At 56.4% G+C, this 22,658-nt stretch overlaps 1 protein-coding gene across 11 annotated transcripts in view; it reads left to right on the forward strand.

The window, feature by feature from the left end:
• NDRG4 (NDRG family member 4) overlaps positions 1-21,737 on the forward strand; it is a 53,377-nt gene extending 31,640 nt beyond the window's left edge. For 2 of the 11 annotated variants that reach the window (XM_017878937.1, XM_017878930.1), the window contains exons 3-19: positions 3,403-3,447; positions 8,761-8,805; positions 9,522-9,611; positions 12,306-12,411; positions 12,655-12,775; positions 12,860-12,922; positions 13,073-13,133; positions 14,571-14,657; positions 14,742-14,798; positions 15,105-15,208; positions 15,992-16,048; positions 16,132-16,183; positions 17,151-17,198; positions 17,342-17,377; positions 17,489-17,540; positions 18,790-18,828; positions 19,548-21,542. In XM_017878937.1, coding sequence (XP_017734426.1) covers positions 3,403-3,447; positions 8,761-8,805; positions 9,522-9,611; positions 12,306-12,411; positions 12,655-12,775; positions 12,860-12,922; positions 13,073-13,133; positions 14,571-14,657; positions 14,742-14,798; positions 15,105-15,208; positions 15,992-16,048; positions 16,132-16,183; positions 17,151-17,198; positions 17,342-17,377; positions 17,489-17,540; positions 18,790-18,828; positions 19,548-19,702 — 1,218 coding nt within the window. In that variant the 3' untranslated portion in view covers positions 19,703-21,542. The other 9 variants (XM_017878939.1, XM_017878936.1, XM_017878940.1 and 6 more) reach the window with 7 other exon arrangements.
• Positions 21,738-22,658: the final 921 nt, after the last annotated feature.

Consider the following 22,658-nt stretch of genomic DNA (forward strand, 5'->3'; position numbering starts at 1 on the left):
AGGCAAAACTTTTTTTTTTTTTTTTTTTTTTTTGATGACAGAGTTTTGCTTTTGTTGCCCAGGCTGGAGTGCAATGGCGCAATCTTGGCTCACTGCAACCTCCACCTCCCAGATTCAAGCGATTCTCCTGCCTCAGCCTCCTGAGTAGCTGGGATTACAGGAATGTGCCACCACACCCGGCTAATTTTGTAGTTTTAGTAGAGATGGAGTTTCTCCATGTTGGTCAGGCTGGCCTCAAACTCCCGACCTCAGGTGATTCACTCACCTCGGCCTCCCAAAGTGCTGGGATTACAGGCGTGATCCACTGTGCCCAGCCCCATCCTTTTCACTTTCTATTTATTTTTTATTTTTGTTTAGAGATAAGTCTGGCTCTGGCACCCAGGCTAGAGTGCAATGGTGTGACCATAACAGCCTCCTCCTTCTTCAAGGAGGCTAGAGAGGGCTTAAGCGATCCTCCTACTTCAGCCTCCTGAGTAGCTGGAACTACAGGCATGCACCACCATGCCTGGCTCATTTTTCTATTTTGTGGAGACAGGTGATCTTGCTGTGTTGCCCAGGCTGGTCTCGAACTCCTGGCCCACCTCAGTCTCCCAAGCAGCTGGGATTACAATCATGAGCCACTTCACCTGGCACCTTGTTCACTTTTTAAATGTTCTGCCGTTTGCCAGGTGCAAATTCTTTCAGTCCAGTGGGAAGTGAGGATTCCCACGCATTTACTCACAGCCTGCCTGCCCGCCGCTGGAGCCTGGCTTTTGCCTTTGGAGACTCCAGTGCCTGGCCTGTCTGTGGATCCCTCTGCGCCTGTGTCCCCATCCCGCCTCCCACACACCACTCCTCCGCCTCCCTCAGAACACCCTGCATTTTCTTGGCCTTTGAGTCCTTCCCCTCCCACACCCTTCATCTCCTGGGGCCCCCAGACCCAGAGAGCATACAGCACACCCTGCCATTATCTGCTCCACTGTGTGTGTGTGTGTGCGCGTGCGTGTGTGTGTGTGTGTGTGTGTGTATGAATGAGAGAGAGAATGAGAGAGAGAGAGAGATACAGACAGTCAGGGTCTCACCCTGTCACCCAGTCTGTAGTGTAGTGCCACAATCCTAGCTCACTGCAGCCTGGACCTCCTGGGCTCAAGTGATCCTCCTGCCTAGGCCTCCCAGAGTGCTGGGATTACAGATGTGAGTGACCACACCCGGCCTTCTTTTTTGTTAGCTTTTGCTTGTAACAAAACTGCCTCCTCTGTCATTCTCTGAGATAATGGCCCTCTTAAGGTCCCGAGTATAGACATCTCCCCTGTCTTCTCCTCAGCCCCCTTGTGCAAGATGAGAAGATCCATTCATCATCAGCCCCAGGCCCTTGTCCTCCCCCTGCAGCCCCATCCCTTCCCTCCTCTCCTCCCCTCCTCCCTGCAGAGCCCCCACAGGCCTGGAACGAATCTGCAGAAGCCCGAGCGGGTGCGGCCATTCTCTATGTGACAGTCACAGGAAGCCCAAAGCCTGGCTTTCCTCTTTGGGCATGGGAACCCCCAGTTCCTTCTGATTTTCTCCACCACCTGGCCTGCTGGAAAGCAGGTGGCTGAACTCTTCCTTGTTTTGGGAAAAATGGCAGAAATACTGGTTTCATTCTTCTCCCTCCCACTCCTGTGATTTGGGGTCATTTTCCTCCTTGTACCTTCCTAGCTGACTGCTTCCCTCTTCCTCCTGTGGCACCCTATTTCTCATGCGACTGTCTCCGTCATCCATGGTTTGTTTTTTTGTTTGTTTTTGATTCAGAGTCTCACTCTATCACCCAGGCTGGAGTGCAGTGGCACAGTCTCGGCTCACTGCAACCTCCGCCTCCCAGGTTCAAGTGATTCTCCTGCCTCAGCCTCCCTAGCAGCTGGGATTACAGGCACGTACCACCACACCCAGCTAATTTTTGTATTTTTAGTAGAGACAGGGTTTTGACATGTTGGCCAGGCTGATCTCGAACTCCTGACCTCAGGTGATCTGCCTGCCTCAGCTTCCTAAAGTGCTGGCATTATAGGCATGAGCCACCATGCCTGGCCAATCCATGTATTTATTCCTTAAAAGAATCTGTAGCAGGCACAGTCCAGCGCTGGGATACAAAGGGCAGAATGATGGGCAATACCAAGCTTCTCCTGTCATCCTCACAGCACTGAGGCTTGGAGGCTGAGTGACCTGCCCATGAGTTCACAGCCTCGCAGAGCAGGGCACAGAGATTTCTAGGCAGACGCAGGGGAAGGCAAGGCAGGATCTGTGAGTTTTTCTTTACCCGGACGTGTGCCGGTCCCTGATTAGTTTCCCTCCCCAGGCCCGAAAATGGCCCAAGTTTGAGCTGGCCAGCTGCCTTGTCATACAGATGGGGAGACAGGGACCCAGAGCGGGTGAGTCGCACAGCCACCCTCCCCTTGGCTTCAGGGAGAGCCTGGCAACTCAGACGTGAGGTTCCAGCCCCCGCTCCTCCCCTGGCCATCTGTGCAGCCTCGTAACCTGTGGGCGCATTTTGAGCCTCTCTCCCCTCATTGGTGAAGCCTGATTGTTCATCCAGATCTGTTTGTGTCTGGCGAGCCCCTTCCATGCCAGCTTCATACTGAGAGCACAGCCAGACGTGGTCCCGCCCCCGTGACGCCCGCAGTCCAGTGGGCAGAGCAGGCACTAGCCAGACTCAAACGGTTCACTGTGAAGTAAGCTCCAGTGATCTGAGGCGCAAAGCGACCAGGTCTGGAGAGGTGGGAGCAGCTGCCACTGTACCTTTGTGCGGATGGAAAAGTCCCCTCGCTGTGTGGGCCTCAGCTTCCCCATCCCTACATGTGGGCATGTTAGTCACGCCCACCTCTCCCCTTCCCTCCCTTTCTTCCACCCTTGTGCCCTGATGGTCAGAAAAACATCTACGGTAGCGGGAGGGCAGAGTGACCAACAGCAAGGATTTGCAGTGGGAGATTCCAGCACTTTCTAGCCTGTGACTCAGCCTCTCTGAGCCTCACCCTTGTGGCCTGTAAGATGGAATCCTCACATCCTTAATGAGGATGCTCACAGGCTCCTCCACCAAGTACTTGGTGGCCAATACCTGGCACCTTGGTGAGCCCTTGGTCAGTTTTGTTAACATTGAGACAGACTGGTGGGCTGGGCACGATGTTTCATGTCTGTAATCCCAGCGCTTTAGGAGGCCAAGGCAGGAGGATCATTTGAACCTAGGAGTTTGAGGATGCAGTGAGCTGTGATTGTGCCACTGCACTCCAGCCTGGGTGATAGAGTGAGACCCTGTCTCTAAAAAAAAAAAAGAAAAAAAGGAAAGAAAGAAAAGAAAATACAGACTGGGACAGAAATTGAGTCTGCTAAGGCCCCATGGGCTCCCCAGACCAGCTAGGGCCTAACTTGCCACCCCCTCTGTTTGGCTTCCCCTAGGAGACCTCTGATGCCTTCCTCTTGGCTGCAGACACAGACTGGAAGGTAGGTCAAGGCTCAGACCCCCGAGATGTGGGACTGACAGCTGGCCAGCCCCTCGCCCCACCTGGCCAGGTCCCAGAGGAGAGTCACAGCCCTTCTGTGTGCCCCCAGCCTGTAGCAGTTGCCAGGACCACCCGCAGAGCTCATAGCGGCCCTGCCTGTCCCCTGCCTATCAGAGAGATGCTGGGGTGGGAGATGAACTGGCCCTGCTTCTGTGAATAGCAGGGAAGAGACGGGGTCTCTAGGGGGAGTGAGGATGGAAAAGAGAGTGAGGGATGTTGTCATCTGAATCAGCGTTTTCTTCCAGTGAAAGGCAGGTTGACTCTAAAATAGCTCCTGTTGCCATGACAGCTGTTGCCAGGACAACCCTGTCCTCTTTAGTTGATGCCAGGTTCTCTGTGAAAGCTGAAAACGCCCTTTGTTTTTATTCCTCCGGGTGATGATGTCGCTCACTCGGCCAGTTATTTCTCTCCTCTGAGTCCCACAGTGACCATTGATTTCTGAGTTTGGGAAAATGCCTGACAGCAGACACAAGGGAACCCTGCTGGGTTCCGGGGGCCCCGCTGGCCACCCCAACATGCTGAACCAATTACACAAGGGAGTCCCGTTGGGTTCTGGGACCCCACTGGCAATCCCAACATGCCAAACCAATTCAGACCCTTCCTCCTGTAAGGTGGAACCAGCCCCCGGGTCACTGTCCTTGCCTGGGCCTGACCTGGTTTGGGTCAGCCTGCAAGCCCCGTGACAGCACCAGCTACATGGTCTGGACGCAGGGGTGACACGGAGGCGGGGCTGCCTGTTGGCTCCTCCCCCACTGGGAGCAACGTGAGGATCAGTGTGAGAATCTGGGCCTGTGTGCTGGTCCCTCGGTCACGTGCTGCTTCAAGGACGAGAGGGGAGACTTCAGGGCAGCCAGTGTACATGTGCTCAGATCCCCCGGGAATGCCATCTCCAAGCACAAAGGGCTCTGGAGCTGGAAGGAGAGGCTGGGGTTCCGACAGCAGGGAGTGAACGGCAGCCCAGGAGGAGGGATGGGAGGGAAGTGGTCGGGAGCCGGCCCAGGCTGGTGGAAAGGGACAACTGGAGATCAGGGCAGGCTCACCAGGGGATTTTCTTTGTCCTCCATGCTGCAAATGAGGATGGGCCATGCAGGCAAATGGGCCCTGGAGGAAGCGGTTGGCCAAGTAAAATCCTAGAGCACCCAGCCAGTGCCTCAACACACTGATCCCACAGCATGGGAGGCTGACACCAACAGTGCTGATGCCAGCCCCAGCACACAGGCCTATGGTGTGGGGGACAGGCAGAGGGCATTCCTGGAGTTGCGGAGGAGACCCCGCCACACCTCTGGGTGCCCAACTGCTGCTGTGAAGCCCACCGAGCCCTCTGAGCTGCAGCCCTGGAGTTGCGGGGCCCGGGGTATGTGGGACCCCGGTTCTCAGGATCTTTGCTCGGTAAAAGGCAGGTTGCGTTAAAAGGCACCTTCCTGTCCACTCCTATCACACCACATGGAGGCAGCATTTTTTTCGTTTTTTGTTTTAGAAAAGCAGCCACAGGAATGGATGGTTGTTATCTGGGCCAAGGCCTGGCAGGGATTTTATCTCCTGCTCACCATGGCAGGCGTTGTCACTGTCCCCTGCCTCTGTGGGGGCAGCCAGTGGGGGAGGTAGTGTAGCAGAGGGACTAACATGAGCCAGACAGACCTAGGTTCTGGCCCCGCCACTTCCAAGCATGTGACCTCCAGCCCAAGTCACTCCACTCATCCACCGCATTTTCACGGAGACAGGCAGCACGGACCTCCCGAGTGTCTCTAAGGCGATGGTGTCCACGGGCCCCTCATATGGACACTCAGCTGACCGTGACGAATGACCACTAGAGTGTGGAGTTAGCACCAAACTGCCTGGATGTGGTTCCTAGCTCTGTGCCCACTAGCTGTGTGACGTTAGGCAGATTACCAAACCTCTCTGTCCTTATTTGCCTCATTTGTAAAGAGGGTATTAAGAGACAAAATGAGTGCTTGCCCCAGCAGCACATATACCAAAATTGGAGTGATACAGAGAAGACGGGCATGACCCCTGTACAAGAATGACCCACATATTCGTGAAGCCTTCCATACTTAAAATAAAAAGTATTTTCCAAAAAGAGGATAAAGGCTGGGCGCGGTGACTCATACCTGTAATCTCAGCACTTTGGGAGCTGAGGCAGGTGGATCACTTGAGGTCAGGAGTTTGAGGCCAGCCTGGCCAATATGATAAAACCCCGTCTCTACTAAAAATACAATAATTAGCCAGGTGTGGTGGCAGGTGCTGGTAGTCCCAGCTACTTGGGAGGCTGAAGCAGGAGAATGGTTTGAACCCGGGAGGCGGAGGTTGCAGTGAGCAGAGATTGCACCATTGCACTCCAGCCTGGGCAACAGAGCAAGACCATGTCTCAAAAAAAAAAAAAAGAAAGAAAAAAGAGGGATAAAGAGAGATAATGGGTAAAGTGCTCAAAGAAAGACTGTCACCTACAGGACATTTGAACATAGTGTTCACCACTCTTGATTCTGAGACCTCAGGCCCACCCAGAGTGCTGAGGTACTAGTAGCTGCCGCTGCTTACTAGCCAAGTGACAAAATTACCTAACGTCTCCATCTCTCAGTTTCCTCATCCCTTCTCTAGGTCCATGAGGATTATATGTATTATCCTTGCAACTGCCTGTGCAGTAGGCACTGCTGTTTCTCCCATTTACATATGGAGGCTCAGAGAGGTTGACTGACTTCCCCAAGGTCACACAGCAAAAAAGTGGCAGAGCTATGAGTGGCACCAGGGTTTGGCTGGCAAGACCTGAGCCTACCTTGTCTGGCCACTATGACTGCACAACCACCAGAAAAAAGGGCCAACAATTTGGAGAGGCACACAGACTGCCCCATTTCTCCCTTACCAGGGTCTGGGCAGGGGTGGGGTCAGATCTGGAGTGATTTGTGCAGTTTTTTTCTGATTCTCACAGCAGGCTGGTGAGAAAGGCACACAGTCCCTGCTTTACAGTTAGAAGCCTGAGGCACAGAGAGGTTAAAAAAAAAGTCTTGCCCAAGGTCACCCAGCTAATAGGGGGCCAGGAGGGACTTAAACTCAGGTCAGTGGGTTTGTAGGCAGTGAGCTGAGCAGTCATGGAGGCTGTGGCTTGGAGTGGGCAGTGTCGCAGTTCAGCTTGTCACCTGGGTCCAAAGGTGGGGAGAGGCCACTCAGGGGTCAGAGGTTGGAGTGGGCATAGGATTGGGTGGGGCTTTGGGGGACATGGGAGGGCTTTGTGGGCAGAACAGAGGGCAGGGCTGTGCCTGTTTTCCAAGCCTCTTCCTGTGCCACAGTGGCTGCAGAAACGGAGAGCATAGCCAGGAGGTGATGGGCCAGGGGGACTCCCCATTGTACTTCCCTGCTGCCCCGGGGAGCACAGGGCCTATCAGTCTGCCCTGGGTCTCCAGAGTGAGAGGTGAGAGATGGAGTAGGTGCCCCCAGGCAGAGGACATGGCCAGCAATAGTGTACATAACAGGTGTCGACCAGGTCACCAGGTACCCAGAGATGAGGAGATGACCACTTTCTCTAAGGGCAGTTGGCCAGCATGCAGGGCTGTCAGCATGGGCTGGGGTCAGTGGTGTGTTCCTTCTTCAGCAAGACAGGGAGAGGAAGCCGGATAGGAGGCAGCTACTGACGTTGATATGCCCATCTCCTGTAGACCCACCTGGCCCTCGTTCCTGGAGGCAGCCAGTTTGGGGCTTGACTCTCGGGTCTCTGGGGAGTAGGACACTAGGACTATCTTAGGCTCTGTGCCCTGATCCCACCCCTGCCCAGGCCTGGCAGGAGAGAAATGGGGCAGTCTGTGTGCCTCTCCAAACTGTTGGCCTCTTTTCTGGCGGTTGTGCAGTTATAGTGGCCAGACAAGTTAGGCTCAGGTCTTGCCAGCCAAACCCTGGTGCCACTCATAGGTCTGCCGCTTCTTTGCTGTGTGACCTTGGGCAAGTCAGTCAACCTCTCTGAACCTCCATATGTAAATGGAAGAAACAGCGGTGCCTACTGCACAGGCAGTTGCAAGGATAATACATATAATCCTCATGGATTATATTTGGGAGCACAGGCACGCAGCATCCCCCTTCTCTCTGTGGCTCCTGCTCTCCCAGCCTTGGGCCCCCTCCTCTGCTCCTCTCCCTGGCCTATTTCCTCTCCTCCCGTGCACTTCTTGGCCTTTATTCTCCTCTGCTCACTCCACCTGCAGACCTCGGTTGAGCTCCCCACCCAGATCCTTGCTTCCCAGGAGGATAGGGCACGGAGCCTGAGATAGCCCTAGTGGTGTGCTCCCCAGAGACCCGAGAGCCAAGCCCCAAACTGGTTGCCTCTGGGAACGAGGGCCTAGTGGGTCTACAAGAGGTGGGCATGTCAATGTCAAGAAGCTGCCTCCTAGCCCCGCTTCGTCTCCCTGGTGGCCTGGAGCCCCTGTCAGCAGGGTGAGGGTGGGGAGGACAGAGCTGGTGTGTGCCTGACCATACCCTTGGCCCTGCTATCTGCCCAGGGCCCCTGGCCCCTAAACTCCACTTTCAGTTTGTGGGGAAGCCCCCTGCATCTGCGTGGGCAAGGTGGGAGAAAATCCCTGGTGGGTGGAGGAGCAGCTCTTTGAAGCAGGGTGATAACCCAAGTTGCCCCAGAAAGCAGCAGCTTCCCAGGCCTCCTCAAGGTTAAGCGATGGAACCTTCCTGATGGGGAGGCTGGGCCTGGGGGTCTGGTCCCCAAGATCCTGGGCTTGGGGCCCTCTCGGGCCCTCCATACTCCCCAAGGTGTAGGTCAAGGGCTGTAGCTGTCTGAGCAGTGCCCATGCATGCTGCCCTGCGCCACATTGGTGAGCTGTGCATGTCCTTGAGGACCCTGTGTGCACCTGACATGGGTGAGTTTGTACATGTGACCTCGGCTCCTGTATTTGGAGGATCCTATATGAGCTACAGCTGTTGGCATGTGCCTGTGTGCTGGGGGCGGATGCAGGGGCTGGGGACCATCAAGGATGATATGTGGCTGGGGTGGGAGGAGCAGTGACAGGGCTGGGGCAAGGAGGACTTCAGAAGCCAATTGGAGCCAGGCTTGTCTACCAGCAGCCAATCTGGGAGCCGGGGCTCCGGGCAAGCGAGTCACTGCTCAGAAACCCTGCATGGAGGAGGGGCCAGCTAGGCTGGGCCAGGATCTCTGTATAAATGGCCCAGGAGCTGTGCCCCATCACAGAGCCGACCATCTCCCACTCAAGCTGTCCCCGCCCTCTGGACCCGAGTGACTCAGGCCTTTGTTTGTCCTTCCTGGTAGAGGCGGGTTCCCTCCCTCGGCAAGATGCCGGAGTGCTGGGATGGGGTGAGTGAGAGCGCTACGGGCAGCGAGGTGGGCCGGGAGGATGGTGCATCCTTATGACCCACTGCAGGGAGGAAGTGCCCCCTCAGCCCACATCTGGTGGCAGCCCTGCCTTCAATAGCCTCACCCTGGGGTCACTGAGACACGGCCAGAGGGCTCCAGGCTCCCTGGTGATCCTGTTTGCAGGAGTGGCTGGGGGCAGCTGCTAGTCAGAGCCCATAGCAGGGGCTAGGGGGAGCGTGTGGGTGGGGGGTGGGTGACGTATCTGCAGGAAATGGAACGTGGAAGCCACAGTCTGACTTGGCTGCATTGCCGTGTGGACCCGGGCGCCAGTGCCTGCACGTCCCACTGACCGTGTGCCCTCTGGTGTGTGCTTGGATGATGTCTGCCTTGGTGGTGCCTGGGGCCATCAGGCCAGGGGGCGGGGGGTCCTTGGTCAGCCCCCGAGGCTGTGTACCCAGTGTGCGTGCGTGCGGGGTCTGTGCGTGCAGGGGCTGCCGTCCGAGTGGGCGGCCGTCTAGCTTGTTTGGACGGCTGTGCCGGTGTGATGGGAAGGACAGGCAGCCTTTTCCTTAGGAGTTGCCTCACAGTTCCCAGGGCTCTGCTGCGCCAGCCGGGCAGAGGCAAGGAGGACTGGGCCACACAGGAATGATAGCCTCAGGCAGGGGTCCCTGCTGGGGAGGAACGAGGAGGGGTTGCCTGCGTGCCTTATTTTGTAGGTGGGGGAAGGCAACGCTGGAGCCGTGAAGCTGGCAGGGCTAGGGGACCCCAGGTGGAACCCAGGGCACCTCCTCTCGCCGGGGCATCAGGTACCCCGGCTCCTTTCTTTCTCAGGAGGGAGAGGCAGGGGCAGACTCACCCCCACCCCCGGGCCCCACACGCCTGCCCTGCCGGTTCCGCAGACCATAGGTCACCCCGCACGCCCCGAGGCGACGACGACGTCAGCACCTGCCTGTCCATGCAGACCCTGTCCCCTGAATTATTGATGCGGCTGACAGGCCGAACCACAGCACCACCACCACCAACTCCCACACCGGCGCAAAGCCCGGCTCAAAAGCACCCCCGTCCCCTGCAGTGCTCAAGGTCACAGGCGAGGGGAGACGAACAGGCCGAGAGGAGCCGCCACAGCCCCCTTCCCTGCTGCCGCAGTGCTTCCCGCCTGCGCCCACCTGGAGGCGGGGCCGGCTCTGACGTCACCCAGAGCCAATGGGAGTGCTCGGCCCTGAGGGTTGGGGGCCTCAGAGTGCACCGCACTGTGGCCCTTGGGGCGCTGCCCTTGCGCAGTGCTCCAAGGGACGGGGATGCTTGGCTTCGATCTGGCTGAACTGAGTCCTGAGCTCCCCGCAGAGGGTCAGAGAAGGCGTTAGGGAGGTGGGCAGCAGGGTTCAGCGAAGGTCACTGGGCTTTGTAGGACAGGCAGCCCGGCGACGCCCAGGCCCAGCCCCAGCCCTTCCCATCCTGGGAGATGAGCCCTAGTAGGGTCTGATCACGTCACCTCAGAGGGATGGGGACAGGGGCGGCCACACCAGGGGTGGGAGGAGACAGTCCGGACCTGCTCAGCAGCGGAGGGCAGACACCCCTTGCACCCCTCACGTTGACTCGCAGGCTGCGGATCTGGGTTTAGAAGACACCGCCCTGGGCTCTTGACGTCTGAACCCGGGAGGATAACTGTCCTTTATGCAGCAGGAGGCGCATTGCAGCTGTTCTGCAGTCCCACCCTCCAGAGCTGAGAGAACTCACAGGTTGCTGTGAAGGGGCTGCCTGGTCAGGAGCTCCCTCGGGTGGAACCTGATCTCCTGTGAACATGCAGCCTTCAGTACACCGCCCTGGCCCCTGAGACTGGCACCTGGCAGGGCCCACCCTCCCTACTCTGGGATTGACCTTGGGCAAGTCATTCCTCTTTCCCAGCCTCAATTTCCTCCTCTATGGCTTGGGTCTATGTGGCAAGTAAATGAGAAAAGTGTGACTGGGAAGTGTTCCTGGATTTGATGGGCCCCGAGAAAGGACAGGCCTGGGATGGGAGGGACTCTGTGGTCTGTCCCCTCTCAGCCCTGGTGTGGCCTCCTCATCCCCTGAGCTGCATGGCTCACCCTAAGGCTTATTACCAGGGCCCTCCTGGAGGACAACAGGGAAATAAACAGGGCCTGCAAGCCAAAACCTGGCCCCCAGGGTAGAGCCTTTGGCCACCAGGTTGGTGCCAGCTTGTCACTCCATACTGGAGACATAGGCCTGGACAGTTGTCCTCTGAGACCAGATCCACTAATGCCGGCCCCTGAGCAGCTGTCTCCTGCTGTCTAAATCTCCTTTCCCATTTGGAGGCAGGAATTCAGGTTCTTTCTAAACCAAAGTATCCTCATATGCAAAACAGGGACAACGGTTCCTGTCTCTTAGGTAACGTGCAGGAAGCCTGGCACACAGTAGGTGCTCAGTCACTTGATGTTTCTTTCATGTCCTTGACCACAGCCCTACCTCCAACTCACTGGGCCACTCACCTGGTTCCCAGGGCTCACGATGATGCAGAGAGGATCTGTTTATTCAGCTCAGACGGCCCCTCTTGAAGTTTGCCCATCCAAGTGTCTAAGAATGATCAGTTTGCAAAGGGACCAATGAGGAGGGCATCTCCCCAAGGCCTAGGGTTGCCCTAGCATAATAGCCCCCTTTCCGGGGCTTTCTCCAAGTGCTAAATGCTCCACAGACGTTGGCTTGTCTGGTTCTCGCAATGTCCCTGTGAGGTGGTTCTGGATGGAGAGGCTGAGGCACAGCAGAGAAGTAACGTGACATGCTCAGATTCACAAGTAGGGGTAGAGCCAGGTCTTCCTGAGGAAGTAATGACCTTGAGCAGCAAAACCAAAGGTGTGAACTCAAGAGGATCCCAGAGCAGGCTCTGCAGAAGGCCTCTAGAGGAGATGGGGACGGGGGTATGACCCGGGCCTGCCTGAAGGGAGCCCTTGGGGATGCTGGGCTCACAGAGAAGGGCGTTCAAGGTGGAAGCAACCACATGTGCAAGAGCCTTAGAGTGGGAGCCAGGGGCAGTGTAGGGGTCGGGGCTAGGCTTGGCTGACATGGGGTGTTTACTGAGGATTCCAGGCAGGACCACTGAGGCTGTTCCCCTGCAGCAGCAGGAAGTGCCTGAGATTTCTGAGTGTGAGAGGGACTTGGGCTGGGGAGGCAGAGCTGCCCAGGAGGGGCTGCTGCAAGATGGAGAAAAAAAGGCCTGCTTGGACCCTCAAGGGCCGAGGACAGTGACGGCACAAACTGCTGGTTGGTTTGCAGAGAGGACCAGAACTTCCCCACGCAGACCAGTTCATGTTGTCTCTCTGAACAGTCCTAAGAAGGGGTGTTCCATCCATTCGGTCCTCTCTGGGGGCTTCTTGGGGTGAACAGGATGCCCCAAGCAGGGGTTCTACCACATGCCTGACAGGCACCAGGCTGCACCACCTCATTCCCCAGAGGAGCCAGGAGCGGGGCTGCCCACAGTGTCCAGCACGGTCTCTCCCCTCCAGGAGCACGACATCGAGACGCCCTACGGCCTTCTGCACGTGGTGATCCGGGGCTCCCCCAAGGGGAACCGCCCAGCCATCCTCACCTACCACGATGTGGGCCTCAACCGTAAGTGGAGCCCAGCCTCAGTCAGCCCTCCTCTGCCTCCAATCAGCAGTGAGGCCCCCGCCCTCCCCACAGGGCCCTGTCAATCCCACTCGCGCTTAGCTCTGTTGCCTTCGCCCTCCGGGCCTCCATTTCCCTGATGGACCTAAGGCTGACACTTCTGCCTTGTGAGCCCTCTGGGGGCCTGGCCTCCCTTCCAGTCCCCCGGCCCCTCTGCTCAGCCATAGTGGAGGTGTGTCTTTGCAGACAAACTATGCTTCAACACCTTCTTCAACTTCGAGGACATGCAGGAGATCACCAAGCACTTTGTGGTGTGTCACGTGGATGCCCCTGGACAACAGGTGGGGGCGTCGCAGTTTCCACAGGGGTAGGTACCCGGAGCCCCCTCCGCCTGTTTCCAGCTCTGCACCCCAGGCCACACCTGGGCCCTGACCTCCTGCTCTGCCTGCAGGTACCAGTTCCCCTCCATGGAGCAGCTGGCTGCCATGCTCCCTAGCGTGGTGCAGCATTTCGGGTGAGTGCTAGGGCCCAGGGGTGCCTACCCCGACTGCAGAGCCACCTGGCTTCAGCTGAGGGCTTCAGGCTGTGGGCAGGGCCTGCTCTGGGTGACATGTATGGGAAATGGCACCCCTAGCCCTAGAGTGACCAGCCTGTTCTGCACCAGGTTCAAGTACGTGATTGGCATCGGAGTGGGTGCCGGAGCCTATGTGCTGGCCAAGTTTGCAGTGAGTCTCCCCATGCCCCCATTACCCCAAACACCCGGGCAAGCCAGGGATCTCCCTGTGGTGGGGACCGGGGGAACCCTTCAGCCTTGAGGAACTGTCTCTGCTCTTGCTTCTCCTCCTCCCACCTCTTCTTTATGTAGAAAACCTCTTTTTTCTTTTTTCCTCCAGGGAAATTAACTTTTTTTAAAAAGAGGTTCCTTTCTCCATATGGTTTTCTCAAGAGACTACAAACTATAACTTGCTTAAACTATTATCCAAAGCCAGAATTTCTAGTAGCAACAAACTATACAACTAACTTCTGCTCTAGCCACTAAATAAGGATCATCCTTCACTAATTGCCATGGTATTTCAACATGAATAATTTTTTTAGCAAAAAATTTTATTGTGGTTGGGAGGTTTAAAGAAGGCACATTTCAAAAACATCATTGTTGGACAGGAATTCACAAGCTTTTCATCTCTAAAAACAAGCAAAAAAAAAAAAAAACTAATTTTTCAGGATCCAAGACATTTCCTACTTCAAAAGAAATGACCAAGAATTTTCAACTCCAGTTGCAATGTCAGCACTTAATCATTTTGTTAACTGGAGGCCATTCCCTGCCACCCTAGACAAGCTTGATGTGGCTATGCTGTTTTTCTTTAAACGTGGTCTAACAGTTGAAGAGAAAATACCTATTTTGCAATGCCTAAGGCAAAATAGGCTTTGAAAAGATTGATTTTTTTTCTTAATTTATATCATGAGGGCTTCATTTTCTTTGTTTCTTTTTTTTTTTTTTTTTTTTTGAGATGGAGTCTTGCTCTGTTACCCAGGCTGGAGTGCAGTGGCATGATCTCGGCTCACTGCAACCTCCACCTCCCTGGTTCAAGTAATTCTGCCTCAGCCTCCTGAGTAGCTGGGACTACAGGTGCATGCCACTGCACCTGGCTAATTTTTGTATTTTAGTGGAGACAGGGTTTCACCATATTGGCCAGGTTGGTCTCGAATGCCTGACCTCAGGTGATCGGCCCACCTTCGCCTCCCAAAGTGCTGGGATTACAGGCATGAGCCATGGCGCCTGGCCGGGGCTTCATTTTCTATAAAAGCAAAAAAACAACATGCTTAAGATTTTAAGATGCTTAATAGTCAATTTTGCAATAGCACCATCTTCAAAAATATATTAACAGCTGATTCTGTTGAAAGAGCGTGTGTGTGTGTGTTTGTGTGTGTGTGTGTGTGTGTGTGTAGGGGTGGAAACAATGATAGAGATTCTAAATAAATCCAAGAACTGTGAAGGGTTGGGTGAGAGGAGGACAGGCAGGGGCATCTGGACACGGGTGTGCATGCACGGACCCAGCTGCAGCCGGGCGGCTGACCAGCGGCACCCTGAAGACTTTACAGAGCATTTCTGCCGTCTGCACCCATCCCGGCCTCGCCCAGCCCTGTTTCCCCTCTTACTGCAGCTCATCTTTCCCGACCTGGTGGAGGGGCTGGTGCTGGTGAACATCGACCCCAACGGCAAAGGCTGGATAGACTGGGCTGCCACCAAGGTGTGTGTGGTGACCAGGGATGGGGTGGGTGTACCTAGGGTGGGGCGAGGGGTGGCACTCACGCTGGCGCCCTGCTCCCTGCAGCTCTCCGGCCTAACTAGCACTTTACCCGACACGGTGCTTTCCCACCTCTTCAGCCAGGTAAGGGGGCGGGGGCTTCTGCAGATCTGGGCACTCTGGGATTTGCCCCTCCTGGCTTGGCAGGAGGCAGGCGGGTGTATTTGGCATCTGACCTGGCTCACTCCAGATCGCATCTCCATGATGCTGAGGCATCTGAAAGACAGTCATCCCCTCCCAAGGCCCCACCTCCTACTTGCCAACACTCCCTCTCCCCTGCGTGCTGAATGGGGCGAGGGCCACTCTGGCAGTGACATCTGCCGGCCCCCTCTGAGCCTGCGTCCCTCTGTCTGCTCCTCTGCACGCCCCCATCCATCCCCCTGGGCCTAGGAGGAGCTAGTGAACAACACAGAGTTGGTGCAGAGCTACCGGCAGCAGATTGGGAACGTGGTGAACCAGGCCAACCTGCAGCTCTTCTGGAACATGTACAACAGGTGCGGGTGGGGTCAGCAGCCCTGGGACCCAGCACACCCCAGTGGGGGCCCTTGCACACTACCCCTTGAGGGAGGCAGGCAGGCAACACCCTTGCCCTGGTTTGTAGATGGGCACGATATTGGGCTTCAAAGGAGGTCATTTCCTGCACAAGGTCACACCCTGTGAGGGGCAGAGGGGAACAGGTCTTCAGACTCCGGGCCTTGGGTTCTTCCACTTTTCCTCCTCCCCTGGGGGCTCCCTGCGTGGGAGTGTTGGGGGTGTTGGTGACATCCCTGACTGCAGTAACCCAGCCTTGATATTGACGTCTGCAAAATGGGGAAGAGGTCGGATGAGCCTGTGGTTTGCAAGCTTTGCTCCTTGGAGCCCCCTTTAGGGGCTGCCCTGCCCTGCAGGGAGGTGGCCAGGCCCCCTCACTCACCTGCCCTCCTTCTCATTCTTCTATAAATACTAAGCACCTGCTGTGTGCATGGTGCTAGGAAAACAATAGAGAATAAAGAGACCCAGGGCCTGCCATCCCATATGGTCCAATAGACCAGTAGCAGAAACTCCCACAGCACAGGTGGCGGTACCCATGGCTCTGAGGGGGATAGAGAGCAAAATTTGAGAGCCCACCTGGTATGTGCTGGGGAGTCCAAAAAGCCATGCATAGGGGGCCTCCAGTTCATTTATGTAGAGCAGGTCCATGCCTCCCTGCTTTACCAGTTGGCAGTGTTGGGCTTGGGATGCCCCTCATCCTGTCCTGGGGTGCCCACCTCTGCCCCTCCCCTCCCCCTCCCCCACAGCCGCAGAGACCTGGACATTAACCGGCCTGGAACAGTGCTCAATGCCAAGACGCTCCGGTGAGTGCCTCCTGGCCCTCTGGCCTGCCCCGGCCTTTGCCCCCGTGGCCCAGCCAGACAGCCCTTTTTCTCTGTATCTGCAGCTGCCCCGTGATGCTGGTGGTCGGGGATAATGCACCTGCTGAGGACGGGGTGGTGAGTGAGGGGCTGTGGGCTCACTGGGGGTGTGAGGTAGGTAGGGGTGCGGGGCTCATGGCCCCTGTCCAGCAGGGGCAATTCTTGACCCAGACCAGGGGAGCCTCCAGGGCCGGCAGTGGATGGTGGGCTTCTCGTCCACTTTCCCACAGTCTTGCCAAGCCTCACATCTGCCATAGCCCCCATCCTTCTAGCAGGGGAGGCCTGGAAATGGGGAGGGCTGGGGCCAGGGCTGGGCCATCAGAAGGTCCCCTCTTCCCTCCCCAGCAGCACAGCCCCAACTTGGTCCCTACCTACCTCAGGCCCAGGGCCTACGATCTCTTTTTTCTGAAATGTGATTGAGTCATTATAAATCATTAATGCATACAGCGGCACAGTCTCCCTTTCCCCATCACCTGCACCTGTTACGTTTGGGGGCCATGTGTCACCCCTCGTGCTGGAAGTCTGGGAGCAGGTGGCCTGGGGCTGTGAGGCCCCATTAGCACAGAGCTGCTGGGAAGCTGCAGGGTCCGGAAGTGCCCAAGCAGCCCCGTGCGCCCTGGAAATACCAGGCTTTCCCGTGCCCACTGGGAGGTCCTGGAAGAGTGCGGTGGTGGGCTGTGCCAGCCCCCTCTACCCAGTCTCTCTCAGACCCTCGGCACCCTTCACCTCACTGCTGAGGGCCCCAGGACTTTTTCCCAGGCCAGTCCCACCACGGCAGCCCAGCCTTTGCCTGACTCCCACTCCTAGCAGTTGTGAGTGGGCTCCAAGGGTCCCAGGACCTTCAGGGGGGCTGCTAAACTGGTCTCCAAGAACGTGGGGAGCCCTGGGAGAAGAAAGCCTGGGAGAAGCAGCCTGTCACAGGTGCTGGGTCTCCCTCTGCCTCCCTGCACCCCCTCTCCTCCCCAGCTTGGGGCATCAAACCTGCCTTAGCAACAGGGGTGGGGAGGAGCAGGGGCTGTTGCTGAAGCTGGCTCCTTGTCCCCAGGTGGAGTGCAACTCCAAACTGGACCCGACCACCACAACCTTCCTGAAGGTGAGGCTTTCTTCCCCAGCCCTAGGCCAGCTTCCCTAGCATGGGCCCAACCTCAGGGAGGGGCTTGCCTGGGGTCCCAGTCAGGTGGGAGCTTGTCCTGGAGTGAGGGCCCTGCTCAAGTCACCCCACTTTCTCCCTTGCAGATGGCAGACTCCGGAGGGCTGCCCCAGGTCACACAGGTGAGACTTTTGGCCCTCCTGCCTTTACCTCTATGGGGTGGGGGAAGCCCCTACCCTCCCCGCTAATCCTAGGCAGCCAGTGAAACCATGTGCTTGTCCTGCCCTCCGCAGCCAGGGAAGCTGACTGAAGCCTTCAAATACTTCCTGCAAGGCATGGGCTACAGTGAGTACATTTCCACCCCTCCACACCTAGAGACCAGTGGGCAGGCAGTGCTGGGGTGGGGTTCCTGTTTGCAGGGCTGGCACGTGGTGTCAGGTGGTACTGGGGAGCCCACAGGCATAGTTTTGTATGACCTGGGCCCCGGATGCTGGGCCCCACAGATGCCACCTGAGTTGCAAGTTGGGCATCCCAGGCTGTGCCCAGCTCCCCTTTGCCCTTAGGGAGGACTTGGCGCACTGTTCTGATGGCAGTGCTGGGCATACTGGGGGAAGAGACTCTTCTCTCTGTGCTGGGGGTCCAGCCAGGGAAGCCTGTCTGGGGGTGAGGCACACTCCCCTCATGTGCCCCAGGGCTTGGGGTCAGAGCTGGGCCTACGGCACCTGAGAAGGCCTTTTGAAACAACTGGTGGCTGCACCCGGGGCGTCATAGGAGTGGGCTTGGAGCCTGGGACCAGGGAAGGCAATTGGGGCCGCCTGGGCATTCAGAGAGCTGAAAGCAGCTGAACCTGAGTTGACAGATCTGAAAATCTGGGTCTGAGGTAGAACCAGGTACACACACACAGACACACACCCCCCTTGTGTGTCTCCTCGACTTCCCCTTCCCTCTAAGACATACCTGTTTCCAGCTCCCCAATGCCAGGAGGCAAACTTCCTCTTCTCAGTTTGTTTTTTATTGCCTTCCAGACTTCAGCCTCTGGAGCTGGTATCTCCAGGGCAAACAGGGGGCGGCCTGTGGGAAGGCTGGGGAGGACACCCAGGAATAGAGTGCTCTCTGGAGCAGGGCAGAGCCCTGGGGCCCACAGAGGGGCTCCGCAGGAGCGCAGAGGCTGGGATCAGGGCACAGCAAGCATTTGTGAGGTGAATGGAGGAACCTTGTCAGGCGCTGAGATGCGTTCTCAGGGTCCTGGGGAGAAACTCCACCAGGCAGCCGAGCTGGGAGAGGCACAGAGGGGGCAGGCCTCCCCAGTTCTGTACACAGGAGACTGAGGCCCAGCAGAATGGTGAGGGGATAAGCACCCCACCGGTTGTCAGGGCTTCCTTGGGCCAGACATCCTTCTGGGGACCACTGCTGGGTGGGCGGGCAGGCAGAAGTGGGCTTCCGGAGCCTCTGACCCTGCCCCCAGCCTCTCTGTGCCTGTCCTTTGTCCCATCTCTCCGGCTCATCTCAATGCCCTGGCCTCAGTGGACCACGCTCTTCACTGTGTTGTGTCTCCCCCACCCCGCCCCCTCTCTGGCTCTGTCTTCTCTCTTAGTTGCGTACTTGAAGGACCGAAGGCTGAGTGGAGGAGCAGGTAGCCACATAGCCCTTCCCCTGATGCATGGACGCCCAGCCTCCCCTTCCCCCGCTCCTGCTGCAGCCAGGCTGCATCTTGCTGTGGTTTGGAATCTTCTTGTGTCCTGTTCAACTCAGAAACCCCACAGATTCTTGTTTTTCTGCAGACTTGGCCTCTAGGTTGGCTGGGTTGCAGAGCAGTCTTGCTTCTAGGTTGTCATGAGCTGCGTGGCTTCCAGAGCTCTGGGGATTGGAAACAGACCCTCCTTAGAGGTAGAGCCCAGGTCTGGCCCTGCCTGAGCCGGAGGTGGCCAGGAGCGTTCAGGATAGAGTTTGCTGCCCGCAAGTCTTGCTTGTAAAACTCCGAATAAGGGCAGAGTCTGAATTGAGGGTGACCACCGCTTCGTATCCTCCTTTACAGAAGCAGTCCTACTTCTCCACCGGCATCCTCGAGGGAGGCACAGCTGGAAACCCAGCACCTCCCTGCACCAGCTGCTCAGGGCTGCCTGGTCAGCTGCTTGAGAGGGCCCTGCTGGCCACAGCCCCCTAGGACCACTCACTGTCGCTGGCCCTGCATGCCCCCGGCCCGACAGCTGTCGCCAGCCTCCTGGCTCGGGAGGGGCCCTTTGTGCCTTCGAGGAACGGTTCGCTAGCCGCTTTGCTTGCAGCCTACTTTTCCCACCAGAGGCGCCTGGCACTGCCCACCAGTCCTCAGGCCCACCCTGTCTCTGTCCACAGTGCCCTCGGCTAGCATGACCCGCCTGGCACGCTCCCGCACTGCATCCCTCACCAGTGCCAGCTCGGTGGATGGCAGCCGCCCACAGGCCTGCACCCACTCGGAGAGCAGCGAGGGGCTGGGCCAGGTCAACCACACCATGGAGGTGTCCTGTTGAAGCCCTCGATCCCGCTGACGACGCCCACCTGTCCGCCCACGTCGAGGCCCCACCGCCATCCTTGCGCCGGCTCATGTTCCCTTTAGTTTATTTTTGTGAGGGCAAAGGGGAGGAAATGGGGTTCTGTTTGAAAAAAATGAGGGGCTCTTAGATCCTTCAGCGGAACAGTCTCCAGGTGTTTTGAGGGGCTCACTCCTCCCCACCCCATCTCACTCTCCATGGTAACTTGGCCGACTTGACCCCTCTCATCTCACTCCCTGCGGCCCAGGCACAGGAGGGCAGGGCCACAGGGAGGGAGATTCTCTAAGGATCCAGGCCATTCCTGGGTGAGCCCTTGGGCAGGCATGTTTGCAGATGGGAGAGGCTTCGAGAGGGTGGTTACTGGGCCCACAGGGGTGCAGGGCCAGCTCAGGCACTGGCGTGGGGGCCCTGGGAGACCCCTTCCCCCACTCTCCAAGCACACCCGTTTCTGTCTCGTGACAATCATCTGGACAATAGCCACAAGGGGGCGCTCGGACCAGGCAGCCACTTTCCTGGTGCTCTCTGGGCCCAGCTGGTGCTGTAGGGCCAGGCAGGCAGGGGCATCAGGGGGTTTCTCTGCCCAAGGAAGACAGAACATGGAGAACCGTAAGGGCAGGAACCCCACAGACTGTCCCTTCCAGCCCACACTCTGCCACCTCCTGGCCCTCTCCCATTTCTGAGCCAAGGCCTCCCAGAGGCAGAAGTTGCCTGGTCCTCTGTCCCCACAGTGACCTGACGGGGGGTGAGGGAGAAGGAAGAGAGAGCCCATGTGTGGCATGTGTGCCCTGAGAACTTCGTGGTGACTGCCTTTGAGAGCCCGCAGGTAGCCAGAGGCAGGGGTAGCTGAGTTCCTGGAGACCCCTTTTTTGCCCCCAGTTTCCCCAGAGGGCAACGCCATCAGCAGCAGTGTGGTGTTTCCCGCAGAGCTCTGGCCAGGCTGTGCCAGCGTGTCCCGGAAGCATCACTAAGGAAGAGAGAGTTTATTCAGTCAACTGGCCCAAGGCAGCGAGAGTTCCACAGTCCCATACCCCATAGCCCCCGGGGCTGGGGCTTACTGGGGGCTGATGATTCTGGACATGAACAAGAGCCAGGTAGAGGAGAAAGGCTTCCCCCACACCCCAGCCCCCTGCTGTCCCCTGAAGCCCAGGACTGTGTTGTATGCTTCCCATCCACCCACCTTACCCCATAGCATCCTGCGGCCCAGAAACCAGAGCCATTTGTCTCAGACCCTAAACCAATGGTCACAAACCTCAAAACAGAGGGGAGAGAGCAATGAAAACATGAAGGGCTGTGGAGGAGGAGGGTTGCGGCGTGTGTTCTGAGGCTGAGAGGACACCTACATGCGTATTTCCTCTACACACATCACCCCCCCTTCTGTAATCTTAAGCCATGACTAGCCTGGTGGTGTGTTAGTTTGTGCCGAGTTCTACCCCCTCATGTGCTTCTTCTGAATACTGAATGTGACTGGTTGAAAGCTGGTAGAATTCATCCCTCTTACTGTAGATAGCACTGCAAATCTTGGAATTTTTTTTGTTTTTTGCTGTTTCCAGATGAAATATCTATAAATATCTATACATTATATATATAGGTGTGTGTGTGTGTGTACATTGGGTCCTCCCATGTGTGGTGGTCCTCTGGAGGTTGTCTCTTTGGTCAAGGTGAACTTTTAATGTTTATTATTTTCTTCTCCGCACAAAGAGCCTAATTCTGTGTATTCTGGTGGCTGCTGTCATGAGATGACAAAATGTAAAACAAAACTCTAGTCAACGTAGAAAGAGTTAACTGTGCTGAAAAACTAATAAAGAACCTAAGAATTCCAGTGTGGTGATGCCATGCCCATCGTGGGAAGCTTTTGGAGCGACAGAATGTTTCGGCAGGGGCTGCTGGTGCTGCTTGGTTTGGGGTGAGGGTGCTAGGAGAGGATGGTCTCCACCCATCTTTCTATTTCCAGTATATGTCACATTATTTTACCAGTGAGAGGAGAGTGTGACAAACATTAAAAGCCTTATGTGCTAATTTCTGCTTAAACCCCTGACTCTGTGACAAAATACAGCTCTCTTCAGCCAGGCGCGGTTGCTCAAGCCTGTAATCCCAGCACTTTGGGAGGCTGAGGCGGGCAGATCACTTGAGGCCAGCAGTTAAAGACCAGCCTGAGCAACACGGTGAAACCCCATCTCTACTAAAAATAGAAAAATTAGCCGGGTGTGGTGGCACGTGCCTGTATTCCCAGCTACTCGGGAGGCTGAAGCAGAAGAATCTCTTGAACACGGGAGGCAGAGGTGGTAGTGAGCGGAGATCATGCCACGGCACTCCAGCCTGGGTGACAGAGTGAGACTCTGTCTCAAAACAAAAAATACAGCTCTCCAGAAAAAAAATGCTTTAAAAACAAAACAAAACACCCCTGCCCTCCAAATCTCTTGACTGAGTCACTACATTCCTTCAAAGATAAATGACCTGTTCTTTGCCTTCTCCTAAACATACAATCATGTCTGACAGGGTTAATGATTATACTTCTGCAATCTATAACCAGATATACTTATCCCTAAACTTTGATATGATTTTACACATACTAAATCTTCAACTACATATAACCTAAACTAAAATACCCTGTTACAGCAGCCTCACAAGATTACTCCTGGGCTACAGGCTTCTAAATCAAACTAATTTTAATTATTTAAAAGCTTAATATTTTTTCTTTAGTCAACATACCAATCCTTACATTAATCCTACAGGGTAGGTATTGTCTTAGTTTCGCAGGTGAGGAGACTAAGCTTCAGGAAAAAGGATCTGCCTTAATAATAGACCAGGCCGGGCGCGGTGGCTCACGCCTGTAATCCTTGCACTTTGGGAGGCCGAGGCGGGCGGATTGCCTGAGCTCAGGAGTTCAAGACCAGCCTGGGCAACGCGGTGAAACCCCGACCCTACTAAAAATAAA

Source organism: Rhinopithecus bieti, unplaced genomic scaffold, assembly GCF_001698545.2.
Source record: "Rhinopithecus bieti isolate Rb0 unplaced genomic scaffold, ASM169854v2 scaffold_11161, whole genome shotgun sequence".
Lineage (NCBI taxonomy): Eukaryota > Metazoa > Chordata > Mammalia > Primates > Cercopithecidae > Rhinopithecus > Rhinopithecus bieti.